At 40.6% G+C, this 23,642-nt stretch overlaps 1 protein-coding gene across 5 annotated transcripts in view; it reads right to left on the reverse strand.

Annotated features, from left to right (window-relative positions):
* Nucleotides 1-23,642, reverse strand: part of LOC132391151 (copper-transporting ATPase 2-like) — a 113,561-nt gene that overhangs the window by 42,311 nt on the left and 47,608 nt on the right. For all 5 annotated transcript variants that reach the window (XR_009511098.1, XM_059963980.1, XM_059963981.1 and 2 more), the window contains 7 exons: nucleotides 21,990-22,151; nucleotides 19,684-19,760; nucleotides 19,423-19,594; nucleotides 14,466-14,699; nucleotides 13,082-13,173; nucleotides 7,261-7,388; nucleotides 77-231 (listed from right to left, as the gene is read on the reverse strand). Coding sequence is in view for 4 of the 5 variants with exons in the window: in XM_059963980.1 (XP_059819963.1) it covers nucleotides 77-231; nucleotides 7,261-7,388; nucleotides 13,082-13,173; nucleotides 14,466-14,699; nucleotides 19,423-19,594; nucleotides 19,684-19,760; nucleotides 21,990-22,151 (1,020 nt within the window). In the remaining variant the exon portion in view is untranslated. The remainder of the gene's footprint in view (nucleotides 1-76; nucleotides 232-7,260; nucleotides 7,389-13,081; nucleotides 13,174-14,465; nucleotides 14,700-19,422; nucleotides 19,595-19,683; nucleotides 19,761-21,989; nucleotides 22,152-23,642) is intronic.

Below are 23,642 nucleotides of genomic sequence, written 5' to 3' on the forward strand. Positions count from 1 at the left end.
GTGGATCACTTTTCAATATCTACTGTTGATGAGTAAGAGATACATTAAGTGGCTAGCCCAAAGGTGTCAGGTTTACCTTTGATGTCTGTGCTTCCTCTACTAGTTTAACGATCTGTGACAAGGTTGTGTCTGAACCCACATGGGTAGCTTGAATCAGCAGAGTCCCCTGTGCATTAATAGAACCAGCAATCACTATACTTCCTGCTCTTTTGACAACTGGCATGGGTTCACCTAAAAAAAACACAATTGTGCACAGTGTGAATCAATGGTGTTAATTCCTTCCTCAATATACATACATTTTAGATTTGAGCAAACATGAAGTCTAGAGAAGAACATAAACTAAGCTCAACCAAGCATATGCTTTACTGGTGTGCTTGTTGAGAAACATTAAAAACATTCATATGCTGGAAAGAATCCATGAGTTCCGAATAAAGGCTGCAGACACTTGAGACTCCCACCTGAAGAAAAGAAAGCTCTACGGATACGAGTACTTACATCCCTTAATGACAACAAAGGGACAGGAGGTGAGGGAACGCCTCACTTCTTTGTATGGGGCACGGAGTACAAGAGCTGAGTCAGCTTTACAAGGCATTTGTGAGACTGCACCTGGAATGCTGAGCTAGAACTAATTGTCATACTATAGAGAGTATATAGACACAAGAGACTGCAGTTGCCTGTAATGTGGAGCAATAAACAACCTGTTGGAGGAACTCAGCAGGTCAAGAAGCATCTGAGAGAGAAAAGGAACTGTCAGTGTGTCGGGTCAAAACCCTGCATCATGATTCAAAGGACTCAACCCTGCACCAGTCCTGATGTAGGGTTTCAACCTAACATCTGCCAATTCCTTTCTTCCCAAAGGTGCTTCTTGATCTGCTGAGTTCCTCCAGCAGGTTGTTTATTGCAAGGTAACAAGAGGTGATTAATTAGAAAAATTGCAAAAAAGATTTCACAAGAATTTTGCCAAAACTGGAGGGACTGAGTTACAAAGAGAGAATATTAGCTTGGGAACATTTTCTCTGAAGTGATGGAGTTGCTTGTGGGTCACTCTGACTGTTACCGAGGTGTGTAACAATCACCTCCCCCATCTGTACGTGACTTCGTTGGTTCTCACTGAGCGATGGTGCTCTCTCTGTTATTGAGTTTGTCGTAATGAGAACAGCAGTTGAGATAAACGAGCTCTACTTGTCTGTCATCATGGACCGAATGCTCATCAAAGTTTAATAAATATAAAATTTCCAACATGGAGAATATTCCATTATCACCTAAGGGATTTCTTCATCAAATGTGACTTGTTTAAAAATGTTTACTAAGCAGTTTCAATAAAATAGCACTGTACTGTATCTAAGCATCTTTTCAATTTTTATTACTCAGGACTCCAATACTTAATAATTTAAGAAAATAGCAGCAGATGCAGTAATATTTTATTCCTGCAATTAAATTGATTCTTAAAGCTCTAAAAGATTAGATGACTAGACTAATCATTTCAGTGTTCACTACTGTGTGGAACAGGTCATTGAGAATTAAACTAGATCAATCTACCATCCAATTAAATGAAACCTCAAAACCAGACTTAACTCACCACACTTGTGATCCTACAAATACCCAGTCTCTCAAATATGAAAACTAATTGCCTAGCAATCTTTAATTGAACATTATTTCCTTATTTAAACATTTGTTTTTGACATTGTAAAAGTAGGAATGCAGTAGACTGGGTTTGTAACTCATTCTGTTCATCTGCAGCAGATCATATGATGTATTTAAGATGGAGATTGAGGCACTGAGAGTTTTAGCACAGAAGAGTTGAATCCAGCACAGATCAGCTACAGTCCATTTTGAGCCTTTCTAGGGCTTGGTGTCCTGTTCCCAACCCTATTTTCTTTTACTCTTGTGTTTAGATTAGTACTGCTGGCAAAGCTGCCTCCTGATGACTTCAGCAACCCAAGAGTCAAACTGACCTGCAGTGCTTTCTGTATAAAATTTGTACATGCTTCCCGTGACCCTGTGTGTTTCCTTCAGGTGGACGGTTTTCCTCCCACGCCCGCTGTCCAAGCATACCTTGACCATTATAAGTTGCCCACTGAGTGTGGGTGAGCAGCAGAGTCTGTGGTGAACTGATGAAAGTATGGAGAGGGCAGGGTGGCAGGATGGAGGTACGTCTACACCAAGGGAAGTGTAAAATGCCCTTCCCTTTGCCAGCCTGCAGGTCACCCTTGGGCAAAGTGCAGCACCTGCTTAGCCCCCTGATCAGGGTCCCGTGTAGCTATGGGAGCAGGTGGTGGATTGTCGTATGAGCACAGGCATATTAAAAGTCCTGGTTACGTGACCACTGACGCCAGGCAGACAATCTCTGAAGCATATTGTAATGGCTGGGGCCACTCGTCTTGTAAAGACAATGCCCAGAAGGTGGTAATGGCAAACCACTTCCGTAGAAAAATTTGCCAAGAACAATCAAGATCATGGCCATCCACATCAGATGGCACAGCACATAATGATGACGGAGGAGAGGGTGTGTTAAAGGAAAAATTAGTGAGGAATGGGAGTGCTTTGTGAGCTAGCAGAGACTTGATGGGCTGAAATGGCCACTTTCTATGTTGGAAGGAAATATGGAAGTATACTTATCTGCTTTATATTGGTATACAAGCAGGGAGAACCAAGAGGAAAAATTAAGATGGAGGTATGAAGAGGCGGAGTGAGTGATGATGGAGCTAAACAGAAGCTCCTTTGCTTGCATCTTCGGAAACAGCTTTATTTCTATCTTTGATATCTCCTTTCTCCCTTTTCAAGATTCTTTTGAAGACGCTGACCTGGAGTTACGCTCTGACTTAGGTTCTTCACTCTCGGGGCCTCATAACCGTCTCTTTTTCGATATGCCAAGGACGTGGCCGAGAAGACTAGGGCACCTTCAGGGTGCTGGATTTTCGTGGCTCTGGAGGCGGGCTGATTCAAGGCCGGTGCTGATGCGTCGCGGGAGAACAAGGAAGACCGGAAGCAGCGGGTGTGCTGCTGGCTGTGTGCCTAGAGCATTGAGCTAGGAAAAAGCGACGCAGCAGTCTTTTAACACCATAAGTCAGTGAGTTGTTTTGTTGTGCCCTCTCACTGTGAAATGAGACACCTCTTTTTCCCCTTATTAGGGAGAGAGCGAGCCTGTGGTGTGTCGAATTACTGGGCGAACGAGTAGTCTTTGAGGTACTGCAAGTCTGTGTCTTTACTGATGCTTTGCTGCATGCTTGAGTGCTTGGTGGGGGGGGGGAGTCCTTGCTTTGTTGCTGCTTATGCACGGGGTGGGGAGCTTTGAGGTTCTACCATTTAACTGTCATTCATTCTTTGGGGCTTTCTTCTGTTTTTGTGGATGTTTGTGAAGAAAAAGAATTTCAGGATGTATATTTTGTATACATTTCTCTGCCATTAAATGTACCCATTGAAACATAAAATACATGTCTAAATGATTACGACAGAGTATAATAATGATGATGGAGTGAAGTTCATATGAAACGTGAATACTGCAGTTATTGTGTAACGTGATTCAGAATATGTGAATAACTAGTGATGTTTCATTATTACAACTAAATGTCCACAGTTGAAAATGACTGCAGAACAATGAAACGGTAACAATCAGGCAGGTAGCAACAGTCTGAGGGTCAAAGGAAGACTTTGATTCTTATTCAGAACACAGGTTAGTGGCAAATGATATTACATTTGAGAAAAATGCAAGTATATTGCTTGTTATTTTGGGTCCTGCAGATTTTTGGCTTCTTAGAAATTGGTGCAATCCTGTGCACAACTGCTTTCACATGTGTCAGAGTGAAGTGGAATCAGCATCATTTTCTGGTTGTGGATGTTTTCCACTTGAAGTAACTAGAAATGCTTACAACACAGCTGACCACCACTGACAGAAATATCAATTTTCAGATGCATCTCTTTAATTGGTAACCAGGTGACTATTGAATGCTATTCAGTATTGTTAAAAGTGTACTTAGGCATTCATCCGGGTGTCTGTGCCTTGAAGTAGAGATGATGACGTCATGACGCATACGCGGGATAGCATGGAGACCATTTTGTTTTCGGCTGCCGAAGCTGGTAGGGCGTTGGAATAAAGTTCCCCCAGAGCTACTATGCTTGGTGAGGAAAGGTGAGCATTAATTTACAGTATCCACGTGAATTCATTTATGCTTGTTGGTGACTCGAGAATATCGGTAATTTGACAATGTTTTACATGTGGATGCTTTAGATTTTCATGAGTAAAGAACTCGACGCTGGATAGCGTGGCTTGCAAAGTTCCTCACCGGCCAAGTAGGTCAGTCTTCCTGTAATTTAACTACCAGGCAATATCATGTAAAAGTTGTGCCAAAGTGTACCTTCTGCCAACTTTACTGTATCATGATTGATTGTGCATGTAACCACGTAACGTGAATGTTTAGTCTCCGTTCGGGGGTTCAGCGAGTGTGTTCTAAAAAGTAGTAGATGTCTTAGATGAGATGTATTCACTTACATTTTTCACTGCTATGTACAAGATACAGGGTTGGGGGGATTCTAATGTTGTTTGTATTGTGTTTCTTCAGAATTGCCAATACTGTATTAGTACTGCATTAGTTTTGTGGGATTTTCTTTGTATTTTTATACTGCATACACAATTGGTGGAGACACAAGTGTGTGGGTCGAAGGTTAAATGGAGACTGTAATGGCGGGACCTGATTGTTTTGTTTTAAGACCCACTTCAGGCACTTAAACGTCTAAAACAGATAAAGGAATTAAAACCCAAAAAAGTAGTTGTTGCCCTGAGTGTGTACTGTTCCCCAGGCCACAACAAATTGATTACTTCTCCAGATAACAAATCTCAGTTTATTTCACACAAATTTGAGCTCTTGTGGAAATAAAATAAGATCCAACATACTTTGTCATTATATCTTCCTGCAACAAACAAATGTCAGTGCAAACCTTTAGGAAGGCCTGAACGAAAAAGGATTTAAATCTGTTCCTACTGCCCATAAGTTGCCTCCGTTTCCCCTTCATAACAGAATGCAATTCACACAAAACTTGCCAATTTGCTGTTAAATCATTAATCAATTCGGTACAGTACAGTAACACAGAGGTACAAAGGTTAGACTGCCAACTGTTCCAGTGACTCAGGTTCAATCCTAATCTTGGATGCGGCCCATGTGAAGATTGAACTTTCTCCCTGTAACCACAAGTCCATTTCCACCCCCACATCCCCAATCCAAAAGATGTACTTGGTAGGTAAATCAGTTAATGTAATATTATTTCTAGAGCAAGTAGTGGTGGGAGAGTGTATGAGAGAAAATAGGTTACAGGGAATTAAATGAAAGAAATGGCTTGATGAGATTGCTCTGATATAAAGCATAGAATTGATGAACTCAGTGGCCTCCTGCTATGTTGTAAGAAGGTAGAAACTGCAAAATGCCCTGCCTAATTTGTCCTCTTGGGTTTCCAAAACTGCATCAATTGAAAGATCTTGATATTTAGATTTCTGTTCTGCGGATAAAGTGATATCCAAAGCTCCTATGAATTTCTGAAGAGGTCATCAAGCTTAAGGGACCTTTGACCTACAGGGTACAAGGAGAAAATTGCATATTCAAATAGACCATCATGAGTTCAGCACCACCAGTAGATGTTCTTTTAAAATCAAAGCTCAAAGACGGAAGACTTTTCTTCTGTTCTTGATACTGATGTGGTGACAGGTGGCACCAGAGAGTTGGCCTATGATAAATAGATAGATAGATAGATAGATACTTTATTCATCCCCAAGGGGAAATTCAACATTTTTCCAGTGTCCCATACACTTATTGTAGCAAAACTAATTACATACAGTATTTAACTCAGTATAAATATGATATGCATCTAAAATCACCCTCCCAAAAAGCATTAATAAATAGCTTTTAAAAAGTTCTTAAATAGTTTACTAAAGTGCATTGAGTGGTAACTTAAGCTCAGTCCTAACCCCGGCACTTAACATGTCTTGTCCCTGGTGGTTGAATTGTAGAGCCGAATGGCGTTGGGGAGTAATGATCTCTTCATCCTGTCTGAGGAGCATTGCATTGACAGCAACCTGCCACTGAAGCTGCTTCTCTGTCTTTGGATGGTGCTGTGCAGAGGATGTTCAGGGTTTTCCATGATTGAACGTAGCCTACTCAGCACCCTCCGCTCTGCCACCAATGTCATACTCTCCAGTTCTGTGCCCACGACAGAGCCCGCCTTCCTTACCAGCTTATTAAGACGTGAGGCGTCCCTCTTCCTAATGCTGCCTCCCCAGCACACCACCACAAAGAAGAGGGCGCTCTCCACAACTGACCGATAGAACATCTTCAGCATCTCACTACAAACATTGAATGACGCCAGCCTTCTGAGGAAGTACAGTTGACTCTGTGTTTTCCTGCACAGGGCATCTGTGTTGGCAGTCCAGTCTAGCTTCTCGTCGAACTGCACTCCCAGATACTTGTATGTCTTAACCTGCTCCACACATTCTCCATTAATGATCACTGGCTCCATATGAGGCCTAGGTCTCTTAAAGTCCACCACCATCTCCTTGGTCTTGGTGATATTGAGACAAATCTTGGACAAATTTTACTATTTTTGTTCATTGGCATAAGTAGGCAGGATAAGCACCCAAACGTATTCTGGGAATGAACATTTGACTTCAGTTAATAACCATTAAGCTCTGCGTTGACAAGTGGTTAGATGAATTTAAGCAAAAACAATGCACTGAATTGAGATGTGAAACTCATTGTGCTTATCTGCCTTGGGTTGCTGTATGCAGACCTCTCAGTATATATACAAGTGGGTGGGGGGAATAAAGATGGCACCATACAGATGAACAGCACCTTTTCCTGTTTTACTTTATCAAATGACATTCCTTTGGACTTTTTGACATGTATGGTACACTCAAAAACAAATAGTTTTCATAAAACATGGTAACCTTTTCTGCAGTATGTAGATGTAAGCCTGTCTGCTGTACTAATAAGGGCTTTTGTATAGGATATTGTGGTGATGTCTATCTTTTGATGGAACTGTTCTGATAGCTGATATCTGTGGGGGTAAGAAATGTAAATGTATCTGGAAATTGGAAGTTTTGTTATGCTGAGCAAAAAAATAATAATAATAATAATTTTAAAAAATGGGGACTATAAACACAGCTATTACTAAATATATTGGCCTGAGAAAAACATGTCATTACAGGGAGACAATGAATTGACATGTTTAAATGCAAGACATGGGGAGAAATCCAGCACATGAATCAGAACATACCTGTAATGAGAGATTCGTCTGCCATAGAGGAACCTTCCACTACCTTTCCATCCACAGGAAACTTGCCACCGGGGACGACCTTTATAACATCACCTCTTTGGACCAGTTCCACAGCTACCTGCTCCTCACTGAACCAAAAGAAAACAAAATCAAAGACAAAAAAAAAAGAGAAATACTGAAGGAACTCAGCAAGTCAGGCAGCAACCGCGGAGAGGATTAGAGTCAAAGTTCTGGGCCAAGACTCTTCCATCAGGACTGGAAAGGAAGGGGGAGGAAGCCAGAGTAGGAAGGTGGAGGAGAGGGGAAGGGAAACAAGCTAGAAGAGGTTTGGTGACGTCGGGTAAGAGGGAAAGTAGATGGGTGGGAGAGAGGGACTGAAGTAAAAACTGGGAGGTGATAGGTGGAAAAGATAACAGACTGAAGAAGGAGAAATCTAATAGGAGAGGAGAGTGGACAGTTGGAGAAAGGAAAGGAGGAGGGACACTGGAGGAAGGTGACGGGCAGGTGAGGAGAAGAGGTACAAAGGGAGCCAGAATGGGGAACAAAGTTAAAGATTTTATACTTATGTAGTACAAAAGTTCTGAAAGCTGCTAATAATGATATACATGTCATCCTCCTGTCTGTTAATGAATACAAAATTATTATGAACTTGAACAAATGGCTGATTTAGCCCATTGTACAGGATTAATCACCTGCTGGTTTCAGAAATGTCATCTAGGTACCAGCACCTGAGGCATGTAAGTTTATTGAATTCCATGAGAATACATTGAGAAATGGGTTAATGGCCCCTTAAAAGATAATTTCTGTATTTTTTCTTTGACTCACATGATTAGTTTCTAATATTGAATATGAAGGATAAGAACTTGTTTCTTGGAGTAAGAAAAACCCAAAAGCACAATGACCATGTATTGAATTCAGTCAAGAAGTTGGACACAATGATGACAAGAGTCTCAGTGCATGGCTTGTGGAAAAATATAAAATCCACGCTTTTAACCTAATCAGCCCAACAATAGCAGAAAAGGTTTGTGTTAGACGAGTTTTAAATCTGCCCAATATTGTTTCATTTATTCATGGGATGAGCCAGCATTTAATTGCCTATCTATCATTGCTCGTGAGAAGGTGGTGGTAAGCTGCCTTTGTGGACCATGAGGTGTAGGTGTATCCTTGATGCTGTTAGGGAGTGGGTGACAGCATTTTGGCCCATCAGGAGAGTGTGTAGCTTGGAGGTCAACTTCCAGCTGTTACTATGCTTTTGCTGCCCTTGTCTTTCCAGCTGCTAGCAGATGTATGTTTGGAATGGCTACGGGGAGAAGGCAGGAGAATGGGGGCTGAGAGCAGGTGCAATGGGCCAAACAGTCTAACTCTACTCCTGGGTCTTACTGTGCCATCTAATTATAGTGTAAAGGAATGTGGATAACAGCTATTTGTTATTTACAGGAGGTATTGTGAGAAGATTGTGCATTTCTGAAGCATGAGTTTGGCTGTTATTGCAGTATAGTAATAAAGAAGTGCTGCATTATCAGAAGTGCCAAGCCATACATTTCCATAACATATACTTATGAACTCCACCTCATTGTGCAAATTATTTCTATTGTAGCATAGTGGTGCCTAGTGTGTGATATATACATCATGTTAGTAGATACCCTGGTCTCCATCAGCACAGCCTTTTCACTGGTACTTGTGTCATTTCCTTTCCTGTTCCTGGTCATGATCAGCCTCAACATAATAGATTGTGAGAATGGATCAAGAAGATCGGGTGGGAGGAAATTACCTGTATATCACAGCTGCAAACAGAAGCACCAAAGTGTAAAAAAGGGTATTTTCTTCCAACTGTTTGTTTCAGAATCAGAATCTGGTTTACCACCACTGACATGTTGCGAAATATGTTCAATCAAAGAATCATTTGAACAAGTGATGTGAAGGAATCTGCTCTCTTTTTTTAAGTCTTGATTAAGTGGCTTATATTGTCAGATGCTTAATGGTGGAAGATCTGGAAGCGAGCATTTGCTTTCGCTAATTTGTTAGTTGCTCACCAGTGTTATTTTGGGGCAATCACAACTGCTGTCAACACCATCTTCCTCATTTACACTACATTTCCAGCCCATGAGCCAAACCAACATCTTTCCACTCCACTATCGCTAAAAGTAAATCCATCCAGTTAACTTTAATTATTTTAGTGAAATAGCATGAACACGTACATGCAGACTTGAGCAGGAGGGAAGACCATTCCATGCTACTTCTAGTGATCTGGTGAAAGTGGTGCCATCATTTCTTCTTCTCCTGAGACTGTCCAGCATTCCCCTAGCCCACAGTCTCCTTCATCACTGGCAGTCTCTTTCTTCCACTCCAGTGCTGTGACTGTTGAAGGCAATGTGGGATCTGCAGATCCAATCACATGTAAGACAGGAGGGGCTGGGTAGATGCAGGTGAGATGAGAGATGTTTAAGCTGAATTTCTGTGTGTACCTGATGAAGGGATTCAATGATATCCCATTTTCAGCAGACATGGCCTAGAGATTCGAACAAGTCAGTGAGGATGTTCCACCTTTTCAAGAAGAATCATTTCTACTGTCCACCAGGTACCCTTGCCATGACAATTCAGAACAGAGTGTTTGTTTCAAGAATTTACTGTAGTTACAAATGACTTGCCCTGCTCTTTGTATCCAAATAGGTGTAACTGGGGCCTGTGTGTTTAGGCTTGTTGGCATGGGAGAGGAAGTCACTACTGAAACATGAGAGATTCCGCAGATGCTAAAAATCTTGAGCAACAAACTCAAGATGCTGGAGGTACTCAGCAAGTCAGGCAGCATCTATGCACAGTATCGCAAAAGGCTGCAGAGTATTTTGGACTCAGCTAACTACCTCATGGCACAACCCACCCTGCCATCCAGGGAAATGCTCAAGAAGGTGGCATCCATTATTAAACACCTTCACCATCCGGGACATACCCTTCTCACATTACGCCCATCAATGAGGATGTACAGGAGCCTGAAGACACACACTCAGTGTTTTAAAGAACAGATTCTTACCCTCTACCATCAGATTTCTAACTCACGAACACTGCCTCTTCATTCATTTCTTCCACTTCATTTAACTTACAGTAATTTTTTATGCTTTGCACTGGAACACTGCCACATAACAACAAATTTCACAACATACGTCAATGATAATGAACCTGATTCTGATTCTAAGAAACAATTTGATCTGTAAAGCTAGTAGTTGTCTTCCAATTGAATAGAATTAGATTCCACTGAAATAACTTAATTAAATGCATTTCACTGTATTGTATAAAATGTTAATGTTTAAGGTGAAAATTAAGCAAGAATGTAGATTAGAAGGAAAAGCAAATGATCAGGAAATGATGACTAATGAAAATAGCCAATACCTCATCTGCAAGATTTGAATAATTTCGCCCCTATTTTTTGAGTATAAACTCAGTGGCTACTTTATTAGATACACATGTACACCTGTGTGTTCATGTAAATATTTAATCAGCCAATCATGTTGTAGTAACTCAATGCTTAAAAGCATGCAGACGTGGTCAAGAGGTTCAGTTGTTGTTCAGACCAAACATCAGAATGGGGAAGAAATGTGACCTTAATGACTTTGACCATGGAATGATTGTTGGTGGCGATTTGAATATCTCAAAAAACTGCTGCTCTCCTGGAACTTTCACGTACAGCAGTCTCTGGAGTTTACAGAGAATGGTGTGCAAAACAAAAACCATCCAGTGAACATCAAGTGAACCTCGTCGAACCTTGAAGTGGTTGGACAATAGAGCAGAAGACTACTCCGGGTTTCACTATGGTACGTAATACAGGGCCACTGACTGTACATAAAGAGACAAGAGAACATGCAACTAATGCTTTGCAACAGGTTGTAGATGATCAATGCTTCACATGGTTGCTGAAATTACATTTTCACATGGCAATTAGATTACAAAGGACAATGTTATTTTCAATTACACTGAACTGTGAAATTAATTGCATTAAGTAGGCACAGACTATTAAGTAATGGGTATAATTATGATGCATCCCGCACTTAAACAATCGACTGATGTTTAATGACCAAGCCCACATAAAAGGAGATAGTAGATAGCTAGCATTTTCCATGTAACTGAACGCAAACAGGAATGAGCACATTAAAAACAGGAATTAAGTGAAGAACATTGGAGAAGTCCAACATAAACTTCAAAACATTATTCATCTGCTTAAACTTCATTTCTAGCCTAAGGTCCAGTTATCTTTTGAAATTTATTTGGAAGAAGTAAATGAACTGTTTCCAATGGGGAGGTGTTAAGATGTGCATGGTATTTATTCTCATTTTAACTCCAGTCTATGTATGTCTGAGAAGTAATCTCTCTGATTTACCACACATATGGTAGAATCAATAATTTGCCTTAATCTACTGAATGGAGCTGGTGATGTGATAACTGAGGATTATTATGACCTTTATACTTTCCAATATCAAAGCCATTGCATAAAACATTATATTTTATCCATATTTTATTCACTAGGTGCCAACATGGAGTCATAGAGCACTATAGTACAGAAATAGGTCTTTCTGCGCATTTAGTCTATGCTGAACCATTAATCTGCCTAGTCCCATCGATCTGCACCCAGACCATAGCATATCGCTGAAGATCTATCCTAGACCCAACATATTGATCAATTATGAAGAAGGCACTCTAGAAGCTATATTTCACTCGGAGTTTGAGGTGATTTGATATGTCACTATGGGCTCTAATGAATTTCTACAAATATATCATGGAGAGTACTCTGATTTATTTTATCACCATCTGGTATGGAGGCTCCAATGCACAGGATCAAAGAAGCCGGCAGAGGGTTGTAGAGTCAGCCAGTTCCATCATGGGCACTAGCCTCCTCACCATTGAGAACATCTTCAAAAGCCAATGCCTCTGTAAGCTAGCATCCATTATTAAGGACCCTCACCATTAAGGACATCCCCCTTCTCATTGTCACCATCAGGGATGAGATACAGGAGGTTGAGGACTTGCATTCAATGTTTTAGGAACAGCGTCTTCCCCTCAGCCATCAGATTTCTGAATGGACTGTGAACACTACCTCACTTTTTGATCTCTTTATGCACTGCTTATTTTTTCAATATATTCTGATTGTAACTTAGTCATTTTTGTGTATTGAACTATATCTCTGCACAAAATAACAAATTTCACAACATACATCAGTGATAATAAACCTGATTCTGAGTCTGATTTTGATTCTGAATAGGCATTTACAGAATCTACATGGCTTTGGGAACATACAATATGTTATTTGAATGCTTTCTCTTACTTCCAGCACATAGTGCTATTTCTCTGTAAGTTCTATCAGTTAATAAAATGCTTTTAATGCCTTTTTTAAAAAAAGTTAATAGTGAACTGCAACTGAACATCACAACCTGCAGTAAATATCCAATTGTTTTGAACTCAAACAGGAGAATGATGCGGCTCGTAAAAAAACAGTGGTCCTTCAAGGCCTTAAGAAACAAGCCTAATTTATGGCAATTCCATATTACAAGCGAAGGTATTGAGACTAAGCTCTTTCATGACTTGTGGCTAATAGGTGTAGGGGTACCTGCATAACAGGTCAACATACACTGTTCTCGTGCAGTTACTAGTTGGAAGTTGATGGAGCCTAAGGGCAAGTTATCATCTTCTGTACATGTCAGAGAGCATTAAAGTGGAAAAACAATGTAAACAGAACTATAACATATCACATTGGGGCATTGATCTAAATAAAAGTTTTGTTCCAAATATTTGTAAAAGGCTATTACAACAGGTTGAATTCAGTATGTTCTTTTACCCCAGTATTGAATTGTCTGGTCCCAGGGTTACCACTGTTGCCTCTGTAGCTTGAAGGGATAGCAGCTTAGCAAGAGCTTCTGAAGTCTTACTCTATAATAAAAAATAATCTGTTAGAATTCTGAAAAGTTTTATCAAGGAAACTCTCACCCCATTATGCTCCCTTACATCCACGTCATTCTGAACTCCCCTCCTGATTCCTTGTTGGTGTCTGCTAGATATTTGGAAGAATGAGGGGAGATTTTATTGAAACCTCCCCTTATTGAAAGGCCTAGATAGAGTGGACAAGGAGAGGATGTTTCCTATCGGGAGGAAGTCTAGGACCAGAGGGCACAGTTTCAGAATAGAAGGGCATCCCCTTAGAACAGAGATTAGAGTAATTTTTTTAGTCAGAGGCTGGTGAATCTGTGGATTCATTGTCACAGACAGCTGTACAGGCCATGCCATTGGGTATGTTTGAAGCAGAGGTTGATAGGTTCTTGATTAGTAAGGGGATCCAAAAAAAATTGGATAGGTATATGGACAGGAAAGGAATGGAGGGTTATGGGCTGAGTGCAGGTCAGTGGGACTAGGTGAGAGTAAGTGTTCGGCACGGACTAGAAGGGCCGAGATGGCCTGTTTCCATGCTGTAATTGTTATATGGATCAAAGGCTATGGAGAGAAGGTAGGAGAATGGGGTTGAGAGGGATAATAAATCAGCCATGATGAAATGGCGGAGCGGTCTCAATGGGTCGAATGGCCTAACTTTTCTCCTGTGTCTTATGGTCTTGTATGCAAACTTCATCCAAGTTAATCCCCATGTTGGATTCTTTTGGCAGTCCTGCTGAAGGGTTTTGACCCGAACATCAACTGTACTCTTTTCCATAGATGCTGCCTGGCCTGCTGAGTTCCTCCAGCATTTTGTGTATGTTGCTTGGATTTCCAGTGTCTGCAGATTTTCTCTTGTTTGAGATTGGATCCCCCATATTGGATATCCATTCGTCCAGTGTACCAGATCTATCCAAATAACTGCACTAGCATTGCCATCACTTTACACCCATCTCATGTGATTTCTGAACTCTGGTCAGCAAAGGTTTTAAAACAGCTTAATAACTGTATTAATACTACATAAAATAGGAGAGGTGTTTTGTTGGGTTGGTAAAAGGCTCCATTGTACCAATTCGTCCTAACAAGTTTTAACAGTGATTAGGTTTGTAAAGGAAAGTTCACACAATTTAATCGCCATGTTGGAAAGCTCATATGACCAGGAATATGAACATTTTGACACCCTGATGACAAGACGAACTGTTAGCAACAATATATGAAACATGAGATTCATAAAACTGAAATACTAAGTAATTTAAAAGGAACACAGAGAAACAGGAAATAAACAAATGAAGCATTACCTTTGCTACATGCTCCAGCCATCTCCCCAAGGCAATGAAGACAAACAGCATTGGTGGAGTATCAAAGAAAGTCACTGGACTTTGTTCTGCCCTTTCAGCGATGGCCACAATCAGTATTACACAGGAGTACAGATATGCAATGGTAGTTGCCAGAACGATGAGCACATCCATATTGGCAGTTTTATGCTTTAGAGACTTGTAGGCTTGTACGTAGAAGTACCATCCTCCAATAAACTAGGAAAATATATGACAAATAGGAGTCTACTTCAGTGAAATATATGGAATATACGTAGGACAGAAAATTGCTCTTCAGTGAACATGGAACAGTGAAACACACAAAAATGCTGGAGGAACTCCGTAGGTCAGGCAGCATCTATGGAGAGGAATAAACTGTCAATGTTTTGAATCAAGACCCTTCATCAGCACAGTTACTTTGGCCCACAATTTTATGTTGATTGTTTAACCTACTTCTAAATCAAAATTTGCTCTTGCATAGCCCTCCATTTTTCTTTCATCCATGTGCCTATCTTAAAAGTCTCTTAAATGTATCTAATTCATCAGCCTCTACCATCACCCTGACAGTGTGTTTCATCCACCCACCACTCTTTATGTAAAAAACATGCCTCTGACATCCCACATACACTTTCTTCCAATCACCTACAAATTATGCCCTCTTGTATTAGCCACTTACACCTTGGGTAAAAGGTGCTGACTGTCTACTCTAGCAATGCTTCTTGTCATATCAAGTCACCCCTCATCCTCCTTTACTCCAAAGAGAAAAGCCGTAGTTCACTCAACCTTCCCTCATGAGACATATTCACTAATCCAGACGTCATGCTGTTAAGTTTCTCCACCCTCTCTAAAGCTTCCACATCTTTCCTACAATAAGGCAACCAGAATTGAATACAATACTGCAGATGTGGCCTAACCAGAGTTTCATAGAGCTGCAAAATGACATTGGAGGCTTTGCATTCAACACCCCCCCCCCCCAAATGATGAAGGCCAATGCACCATGTGCTTCCTTAATCACCCTATCAACTCCATCTGACACTTCTCAGCATGGCTCTGTAGACTATCAATGTCCTATTGTAACCTACACTATCCACAACATCTCTAACTTTCGTGTCATCTGCAAACTTACTAACTCACCCTTCCACTTCCTCATCCAAGTCACTTATAAAAATCACAAAGAGCAGAAGTCCCAGAACAGCTCTCTGTGGAAAACCACTTGTCACCAGTGTCCAGGCAGAATACACTCCAACTACCACCACCCTCTGTCTTCGGTGAACAAGTCAATTCCAAATCCATGCAGCCAAGTTTCCCTGAATCCCTGCCTCCTACCCTTCTGTATGAACCTATCATGGGAAATCCTGTCAAATGCCTTACTAATTCCCATATACACCACATCACTGCTCTCGCTTCATCAATTTGTTTTTTAACTTACTCAAAAAATTTCAGTCAGGCTCATGAAACTTACAAGTCAACATTGACCCACACTAATCAGCCAATCCTTCTCCAATTGCTCATAAATCATGACGGTAAGAACCGTCTACAATAAATTACCCATACTGACACATGACTCACTGATCTGTAATTCTAGGATAATCCCTATCACCAGTCTTGAACAAAGGAATAATATTTGTCATCCATAATCTTCTGGCAATGTTGCTGCGGCCAGTGGGGATGCAAAGGTTATTACCAAAGGCACGGCAATCTCTTCCCTCACTTTCTGTAGTTATCTGCGGTATATGCCATCCAGTCCCAGGAACTTATCTATCCTAATGCTTTTCAAAAGTTCCAACACATCCTCTTTCCTAACATTGACATGTTCCCGTATGTCATTTTTTTTTACACTGTCCTCACTTTCATCAAGGTCCCTCTCACTGGTGAATACTGAAGCAAAGTATTGATTTAGTACCCACCTACCTTGTCCAACTGCAAGCACGTTTCCTCTTTTAACCCTGTTTGGTCCTACCCTCAATCTAGTCATCATCACGTTCTTCACGTATGTGTAGAGTGCCTGGGGTTCTCCTGAATCCTACTCTCCAAGGCCTTTTCCTTGTCCCTTTGAGCTCTTCTTACTCTTTCCATAAATAATCCTCTTTCTACAACATTTTATTTCCATGAAGAATTTCAATTAGCAATGGAATGTAATCGTTTTTCCTGCTTAATTTATTTCTTATACACAAAATGTGTTGGCGTGTGGCCAAGGGGTTAAGGAGTTGGTCTAGTGATCTGAAGGTTGTTAGTTTGAGCTTCAGCTAAGACAGCGTGTTATGTCCTTGAGCATGGTCTCTCGAGAATAACGGATGCCTATATATACACAAAATATTTTCACATGGGCATTCTGGATCAAGGCCAGTGTTTCATCCAGTCTTGGAGCACTTTTTTTAATTAAGTTCCTAAATCTGTTTAACTAAAGGCTTTGGTGGATTCTAACATAGCCCATTGTTTGTTTAAATGCTTCTAATCAACAGAAATTCAACCATTAGAAATCAAAATTACTGACGTTCACATCAAAATCGGTAACACATCAACCAATTAAATATAACCCATCTTTCTATAAGCAAAGTTACTGCAAAATTTAAATATAATAAAAAATATTCTTTATCATTAAAGAATAATCTGTGATTTGCAACATATATATGATTATTTCTGAGTAAGAGATGAAGATATTGACCCATTGAATTACAATGAAACCTCAGTACAAAATGGTCACCTGGTTAGAGACACTGCTTTTCATTTACATTTACTGATTATTAGAATCACCAACTAAATTAAACATTTTCCAGTCCTCCAGGACCATGCCAGAGTCTAATGATTTTTGAAAGATCATTACTAATGCCTCCAAAATCTCTACCACTACTTCTTTCAGAACCCTAGGATGCAGTTCATCTGGTCTAGGTGACACCCTCTCCCTTGTAATAGTAACTGCACTCATTTCTCTTCCCTCACACACTTTAACACTTGGCACACAGCTAGTGTCTGGTACAGTGAAGACTGATGCAAAATACTCATTTAGTTCATCTGCTATCTCCTTGTGCCCTGTTAATATTTTGTTGGCCTCATTTTCTAGTGTTCCTATATTTACTCTCTTCTCGCTTTTATTTTTTAATTTGGTGGGGGTGGGGGGCGTAGGGCTAAAAAAGTTTGGAAACACTGGTCTAACCCGAGGAAACAGTGGAGTTAACTAATGGATGCGCATGAACTTGAAAAGCTGTTGTGCTCTCAAAAATCAGTTTAGAAATGTTCGCTAGCTAGCAGCAGAAAGTATGTGCTCAGAGATAACCACAAGAGATTCTGCAGATGCTGAAAATCCAGAGCAACACACACACACAATACTGGAGAGACTCTGCAGGTCAGGCAGCATCCATGGAGGGGAACAAACAGGACCGATGAAGGGTCTTAACTGCTTATTCTTCTCCATAGATGCTGCCCAACCCACTGAGTTCCTCCAGCAGTTTGTGTCCTAATGAAGGGTCTCGACCTGAAATGTTGACAGTTTATTCCCCTCCATAAATGCTGTCTCTGCCAAGAGGATCACAACCTTGTAGTGGTTTTGAGGCTTTCATGCCTCAATGACCCAAGAGCTATGTTGGCTGGAGCCAGGGCTTTGTGCTTTGGTTCTTGGTAGAGTCACCCATGCCAAGCAGGTCAAAGATAGACTAGAGAATACATTACAACATTCCAGTGCAAAAATCGTTACTTTTCTACCTTTGTTTCACTCTCAAACCATGTGACTGTTTTTGAAAGCAGCCTTGATTTATTTACAAGAACCATAATGATCTTCATTGTTATCTCCCGTTGGAAAGCTTATCAAGTACTTAACAAGTCAAATACAAAAATTATAGATAGGGACACCTAGGTCAATACCTTATCTCCTGCCTAGGTAGCCTCCTGCCTGCCAGCATGAACATTCAACTCACAGACCTCCATTGATACCCCTGCCCCCCTTACCCCATCCCTATCTATAATTTTAGTCTGGTTCTCTTTCTCTCTCTCTCTTCCCCCCTCACTACAATCTCCCCCCAGCCCTACCTTTCTTTCTCTTTTATTTCCCACAATTCTCCACCTTCCATTTCCCATTTCCCTCCAGCCTATCACTTCCCAGCTCTCTACTTCATCCCTTCCCCCACTTCTTATTCCCCCTCGACCATCCCATGTTACTGCACTCCTGATGAAGGGTTTTGGCCCGAAACGTCGTCACTACCTCCTCCCATAGGTGCTGTCTGGCCTGCTGAGTTCTGCCAGCATTTTGTGTTTTTAATTTATAGCCAAGGTTCCCAGTCTCTGAGTGAAAGATAGGCCACTTAGGACTGAGATGAGAGGAAACTCTGTCACTCAAAAAGAAGCGAATCTTTGGAATACTCTGTCCTAGACGGCTGTGGAAGTTCAGTCATTGATTCAAAGCAGAGATCAATAGAATTATGGTATTAAGTTAGTCAAGGGATAGAGCAGAAAAATGCTGTTGATATTGAAGATCAGCCATTATGTTTTTGAAAAGCAGAGATTCAAGGGTAAAAAAAGGACCTTTCCATCTCCTATTTCTCATATGCTTATGCTCTTAATAACCCAATGTTTGCTTCTATTTAGTCCATGTATCTAGAATTTTAGTTTTTCCTTGCAAAGCCACGAGATGAGCATTTAATATCAGCAATAACACCTCAACATGCAATAAAAAAAAATCCCAACAGAGAAGCAGTTCAGCCAGGTCAAATTATTTTCATTTTCTTTACTTATATTGGAGAGACTTTGGAGCAATACAGCTAGAATTTAAATCAATTCATAGAAGGTGAAGGTGAGGGCACTTTTGTTATTAAACTGTTGAAAAAGTTGATTTTGAACAACTGATTTTTTATACTACAGTAACATTTACATTCAATTTGAACTGTCCTGTGCCCAATACTTCAGCAGGATCACCAGATCCCTTCTGCATTTTCCAAAAAATTTCACTCACCTGAACAGGAGTACACAGAACAAAGAAAGCCAGATTGAGAGTCGATAAACCCGGAATAATATTTTGTTCTGGAGGCATGGAGCCACTGTGCTTGTCCATCACTATCATGTATATCATTAGGCCAAAGACAGGGATGCCAAAAATAAGGCTAAATAAGAAGGACTTCCTCCACCTTAAATGGACACAAGAACAATAACATATTATCACTCAAACTAAACTGATATTTCCTCTTTCCATTAAGAAAGATATTAATTGGCTTACTGTCTTATTTCCTCTTTATGATCCAGATTGTGTACTGCTGTATCTCTTTTGACCAAAGATGCTCCAAAGCCAAGTCCCTAAAATAAAAAAGCTGTTTCAGTAGGTACAATCCAGGCACAGTCACAGAACTAGAGGCTTGCTTATCCTTGCACACCTTCATTAACAAATTAAATGGCAAAGATAACCGTACATGACCAATCAGCACAATTTGTTTGGCCACATCCAACAAATTAAGAAGTTCCCTTACCTTTCCAATTTCTCAGTAGGAAAATAATATTGTACTATAAACTGTATTTTCAGAAAGCCATACAGAAGGCATTAGGAAACTAAATAAGTAAACAGCAGAAGTAAGCCAGGTAGATAGAAACCAGTGAGCCTTGTGAAAATGACGGAGAAATCATTGGAGAAAACCCTAAGGGGTAGGATTGAAAGTCTTGGTGGTAGCTGGTGAAGGGCAGTGGTTAAAGCATGATCCTCTGGTAAGTGATGTACTGCAGGGATCAGTTCTTTGTGATATATATCAATGGCTTGGATGTGAATGTAGGATAGGAAATACAAATGGAAAGTTTGCAGAGAGCAGAGTTAGTGGTGCTGTGGATAGTGAGGAAGGTTGTCTAAAGTTACAGCAAGATACAGATCAGATGGAAAGGTGAGTTGATCACTGGTAGATGAAACTTAATCCTGACAAGAGCAAGCTGATGCATTTCAGGAGGTCAAACAGGGTGCAGATGTATACAGTAAAATGTAAGGGGCTAAGCAATGTTGCTGAATGGAGGGACCTCAGTGTTCAAAGTTCCCTGAAAGTGGCAACACAGGTCGATAAGTTGGTGAAGAATGCAAGTGGCATGCTTAACTTTCTAGGTGTATTCAATGTTGCAATTTTACAAAATGCTTATTGTGCATTTTGAGTATTGTGTGCCCTTCTGCTTGCCACAATGTACAAAAGACGTGGTTGAGCGGAAAGTGTGCACAGTAGACTCACCAAGATTTGCCTGTGTTAGATGACTTTAACTTGTGAAAGGCTGGAGAGGCTGGGTTTGATTTCGTTGGAGCAAAGGAGGCTCAGGCTCAACCTGATAAGGATATGTACAGTATGTAAAATAAGGAAAGGCGTGGATAGGATCGAAAGTCAGAATCTTTTGCCCATGTTGGTGGCATTAGTGTTATCAAAACCAAGAGGGCATAAGTTTAGGACTGAAGAAGGGTCTCAGCCCGAAACGTTAACTGTTTATTCATTCCCATAGATGCTGTCTGACATACTCAGTTCCTCCAGCATTTTGTGTGGGTTGCTTTGGATTTCCAGCATCTGCAGAATTTCTTGGGCATAGGTTTAAGATGTAAAGGAAGAAGTTTTGAAAAGAATTTGAGGGGAAAATTGTTTGCCCAGAATGTTTTTAATACCTGGAACTCACTGCCAGCAGAGGTAGTGGAATCAGATACAATCCCATTTAAGAAATACTTAGAGATGCACTTAAAGGCATTGAAGGATGTTGACCTAATGCAGGAAATGGAATCAATGTCGATGGGAGAAAAGGTCAGCTAGGGTATGGTGAACTGAAAGCCATTTTCTGTGCTATACAATTCTTTGACTATGACTCTCTGTTATACACATACTGGTTATCAGTTACATACTGTAATTTGTTTCTGTGTGGTCATTTGAGGGATATCTATTTTATTTGCTTCTGCTTTCATGACGATGTGTTTACTCTGTGGTAGGTGAAGGATCTGCCAGAGGCTGGATTAACATGTAATGGGAAAACACTAAAGAGGACTTGATTGTCCTCTGGAATATTTTCCTTTCGTTTGAAGGGATTTATGGTTCCAATCTAATGTTTCTTCTCAATGATGGGTCCCTGTAATTGTGCAACCTCTCCTCAGCACTGCACTGCACTGTATTCAGTTAGTGAAATTACCCACTATAAACCATAGGTAACACCGTAAATTTAAACACCACAGAGTCAAAGGGCAAGCAGCTGAAGAATAGCTGAGAGCAGAGTGAAGGCAGATATCCTGAGAAAGGAGGATGGCATTTTGCCATGTGGAAAATGCTTTTGATGACTTTATATAAGATTGAAAAATAAAATGAGGTAAAACACCGAAGGTAAAGATGAGTAGAGCCTTGTCAAAGAAGAAGGGATGGAAATAGACCTCTGGAACTCTGATCAATATGGCTTCACTGCCTCTCAATGCATTCCCACATTATTGCAGGAGCAGAATAAAACAAGTTAAATCATGAGCCTTGAGGTAATCAAAGGGTATATACACTCTACACTTGATTATTTTCAGCCTTTCAGAATTAGACTTACCTCAATTATTCTGATGATATCACGTGGGCCCAATTTCTCTGGATCCAGTTGGATGTAGGCTTTGCTGGTGGCAAGGGCTACTGACACATACAAAATGCCGTCAGCTCTTGTTAAGTTTGATTCAATATCGTGAACACAAGAAGCACAAGTCATTCCTGTAACCTAAAAGCATAGGTTATATTGCAAAGAACCTTTTTATGAGAAGACAATGCTAACATGGTTAATTTAATATTCAGGATCTATATACATCATGAAGATGGTATTTATTAACGGGATGAAAGCACGGATATGCCAGGCACCAATGTGACACAGTAGCACACACATAGCACTGTTGTAACACAGCTCCAATGGCCTGGCCTCAGTCCGTGCATGACAGCAGGATTATGTGAAATTTGCATGTACTTCCTACAGCCATGTGGTCTCAATAATCCCAATATTTCCACTAGGTGCTTCAATTTCCTCCCACATCCCAAGGCTGTGCTAGGTTAACCTGCCACTGCAAATCACCTTTTGCATAGGATACTAGGACAAGTAAGACAAATACGTTGCAGGGAAAGTGCACGAAGATAGAACTAATAACATAAGAAATAGGAGCAGGAGTCGGCCATCTGGCCCGTCGAGCCCACTCCACCATTCAATAAGATCGTGGTTGATCTGACCATCTCCACATACCTTCCTTTCCTCCATAACCCTTAATTCCCCTACTATGCAAAAATCTATCCAGTCTTGTCTCAAATATATTTACTGAGGTAGCCTCCACTGCTTCATTGGGCAGAGAATTCCACAGATTCACCACTCTCTGGGAAAAGCAGTTACTCATCATCTCCGTCCTAAATCTACTTCCCCAAATCTTGAGGCTATGTCCCCTAGTTCTAGTCTCACCTACCAGTGGAAACAACTTTCTTATCTATCCCTTTCATAACTTTATATGTTTCTATAAGATCTCCTCTCATTCTTCCGAATTCCAGGCAGTACAGTCCCAGGCGACTCAATCTCTCCTTATAGTCTAATCCCCTTATCTCGGGAATCAACCTGGTGAACCTCCTCTGCACTGACTCCAAAGTATCCTTCCTCAAGTAAAGAGACTGAAACTGCACGCAATACTCCAGGTGCAGCCTCACCAGTACCCTGTACAGTTGCAGCATAGCCTCCTTGCTCTGAAATTCAATCCCTCTAGCAATGAAGGCCAACATTCCATTTGCCTTCTTGATACCCTGCTGCAATAAAATGGTTTTACTCTGTGAGATAGCACAAGTCCCATTGGCTGACAGAATATATTTCATTTGACAGTAAGACTGTGGAATTCCTTCTGTCAAGAGAAATACAGCATGATAGAATATTGACACAAAGACTTCTGAAACAGGAGACAACAAAATCATGAAGATAATCTGTCCAACAGCAGTAAATTATGCTGGAGTGAATTTCCAGCGCAATCTCTAATTATTGTCTGGTTTAAACAATGTAAAGAAAAATGTAAAACATATCAACAATTGTAGCCCTAGACAGGCAGATTGCACACTGTTTTCATAATTCTGTTTTGGTTAACTCTGTCTCTCGCTCCACAGGTATCGACCGATCTACAGTATTTCCTGAAATGTCTGTTTTCTTTTCAAATTTTTAACACCCTGGAGATTTTTTACTTTTCAATTCATT

Source organism: Hypanus sabinus, chromosome 3 (genome assembly GCF_030144855.1).
Source record: "Hypanus sabinus isolate sHypSab1 chromosome 3, sHypSab1.hap1, whole genome shotgun sequence".
NCBI classification, from domain to species: domain Eukaryota; kingdom Metazoa; phylum Chordata; class Chondrichthyes; order Myliobatiformes; family Dasyatidae; genus Hypanus; species Hypanus sabinus.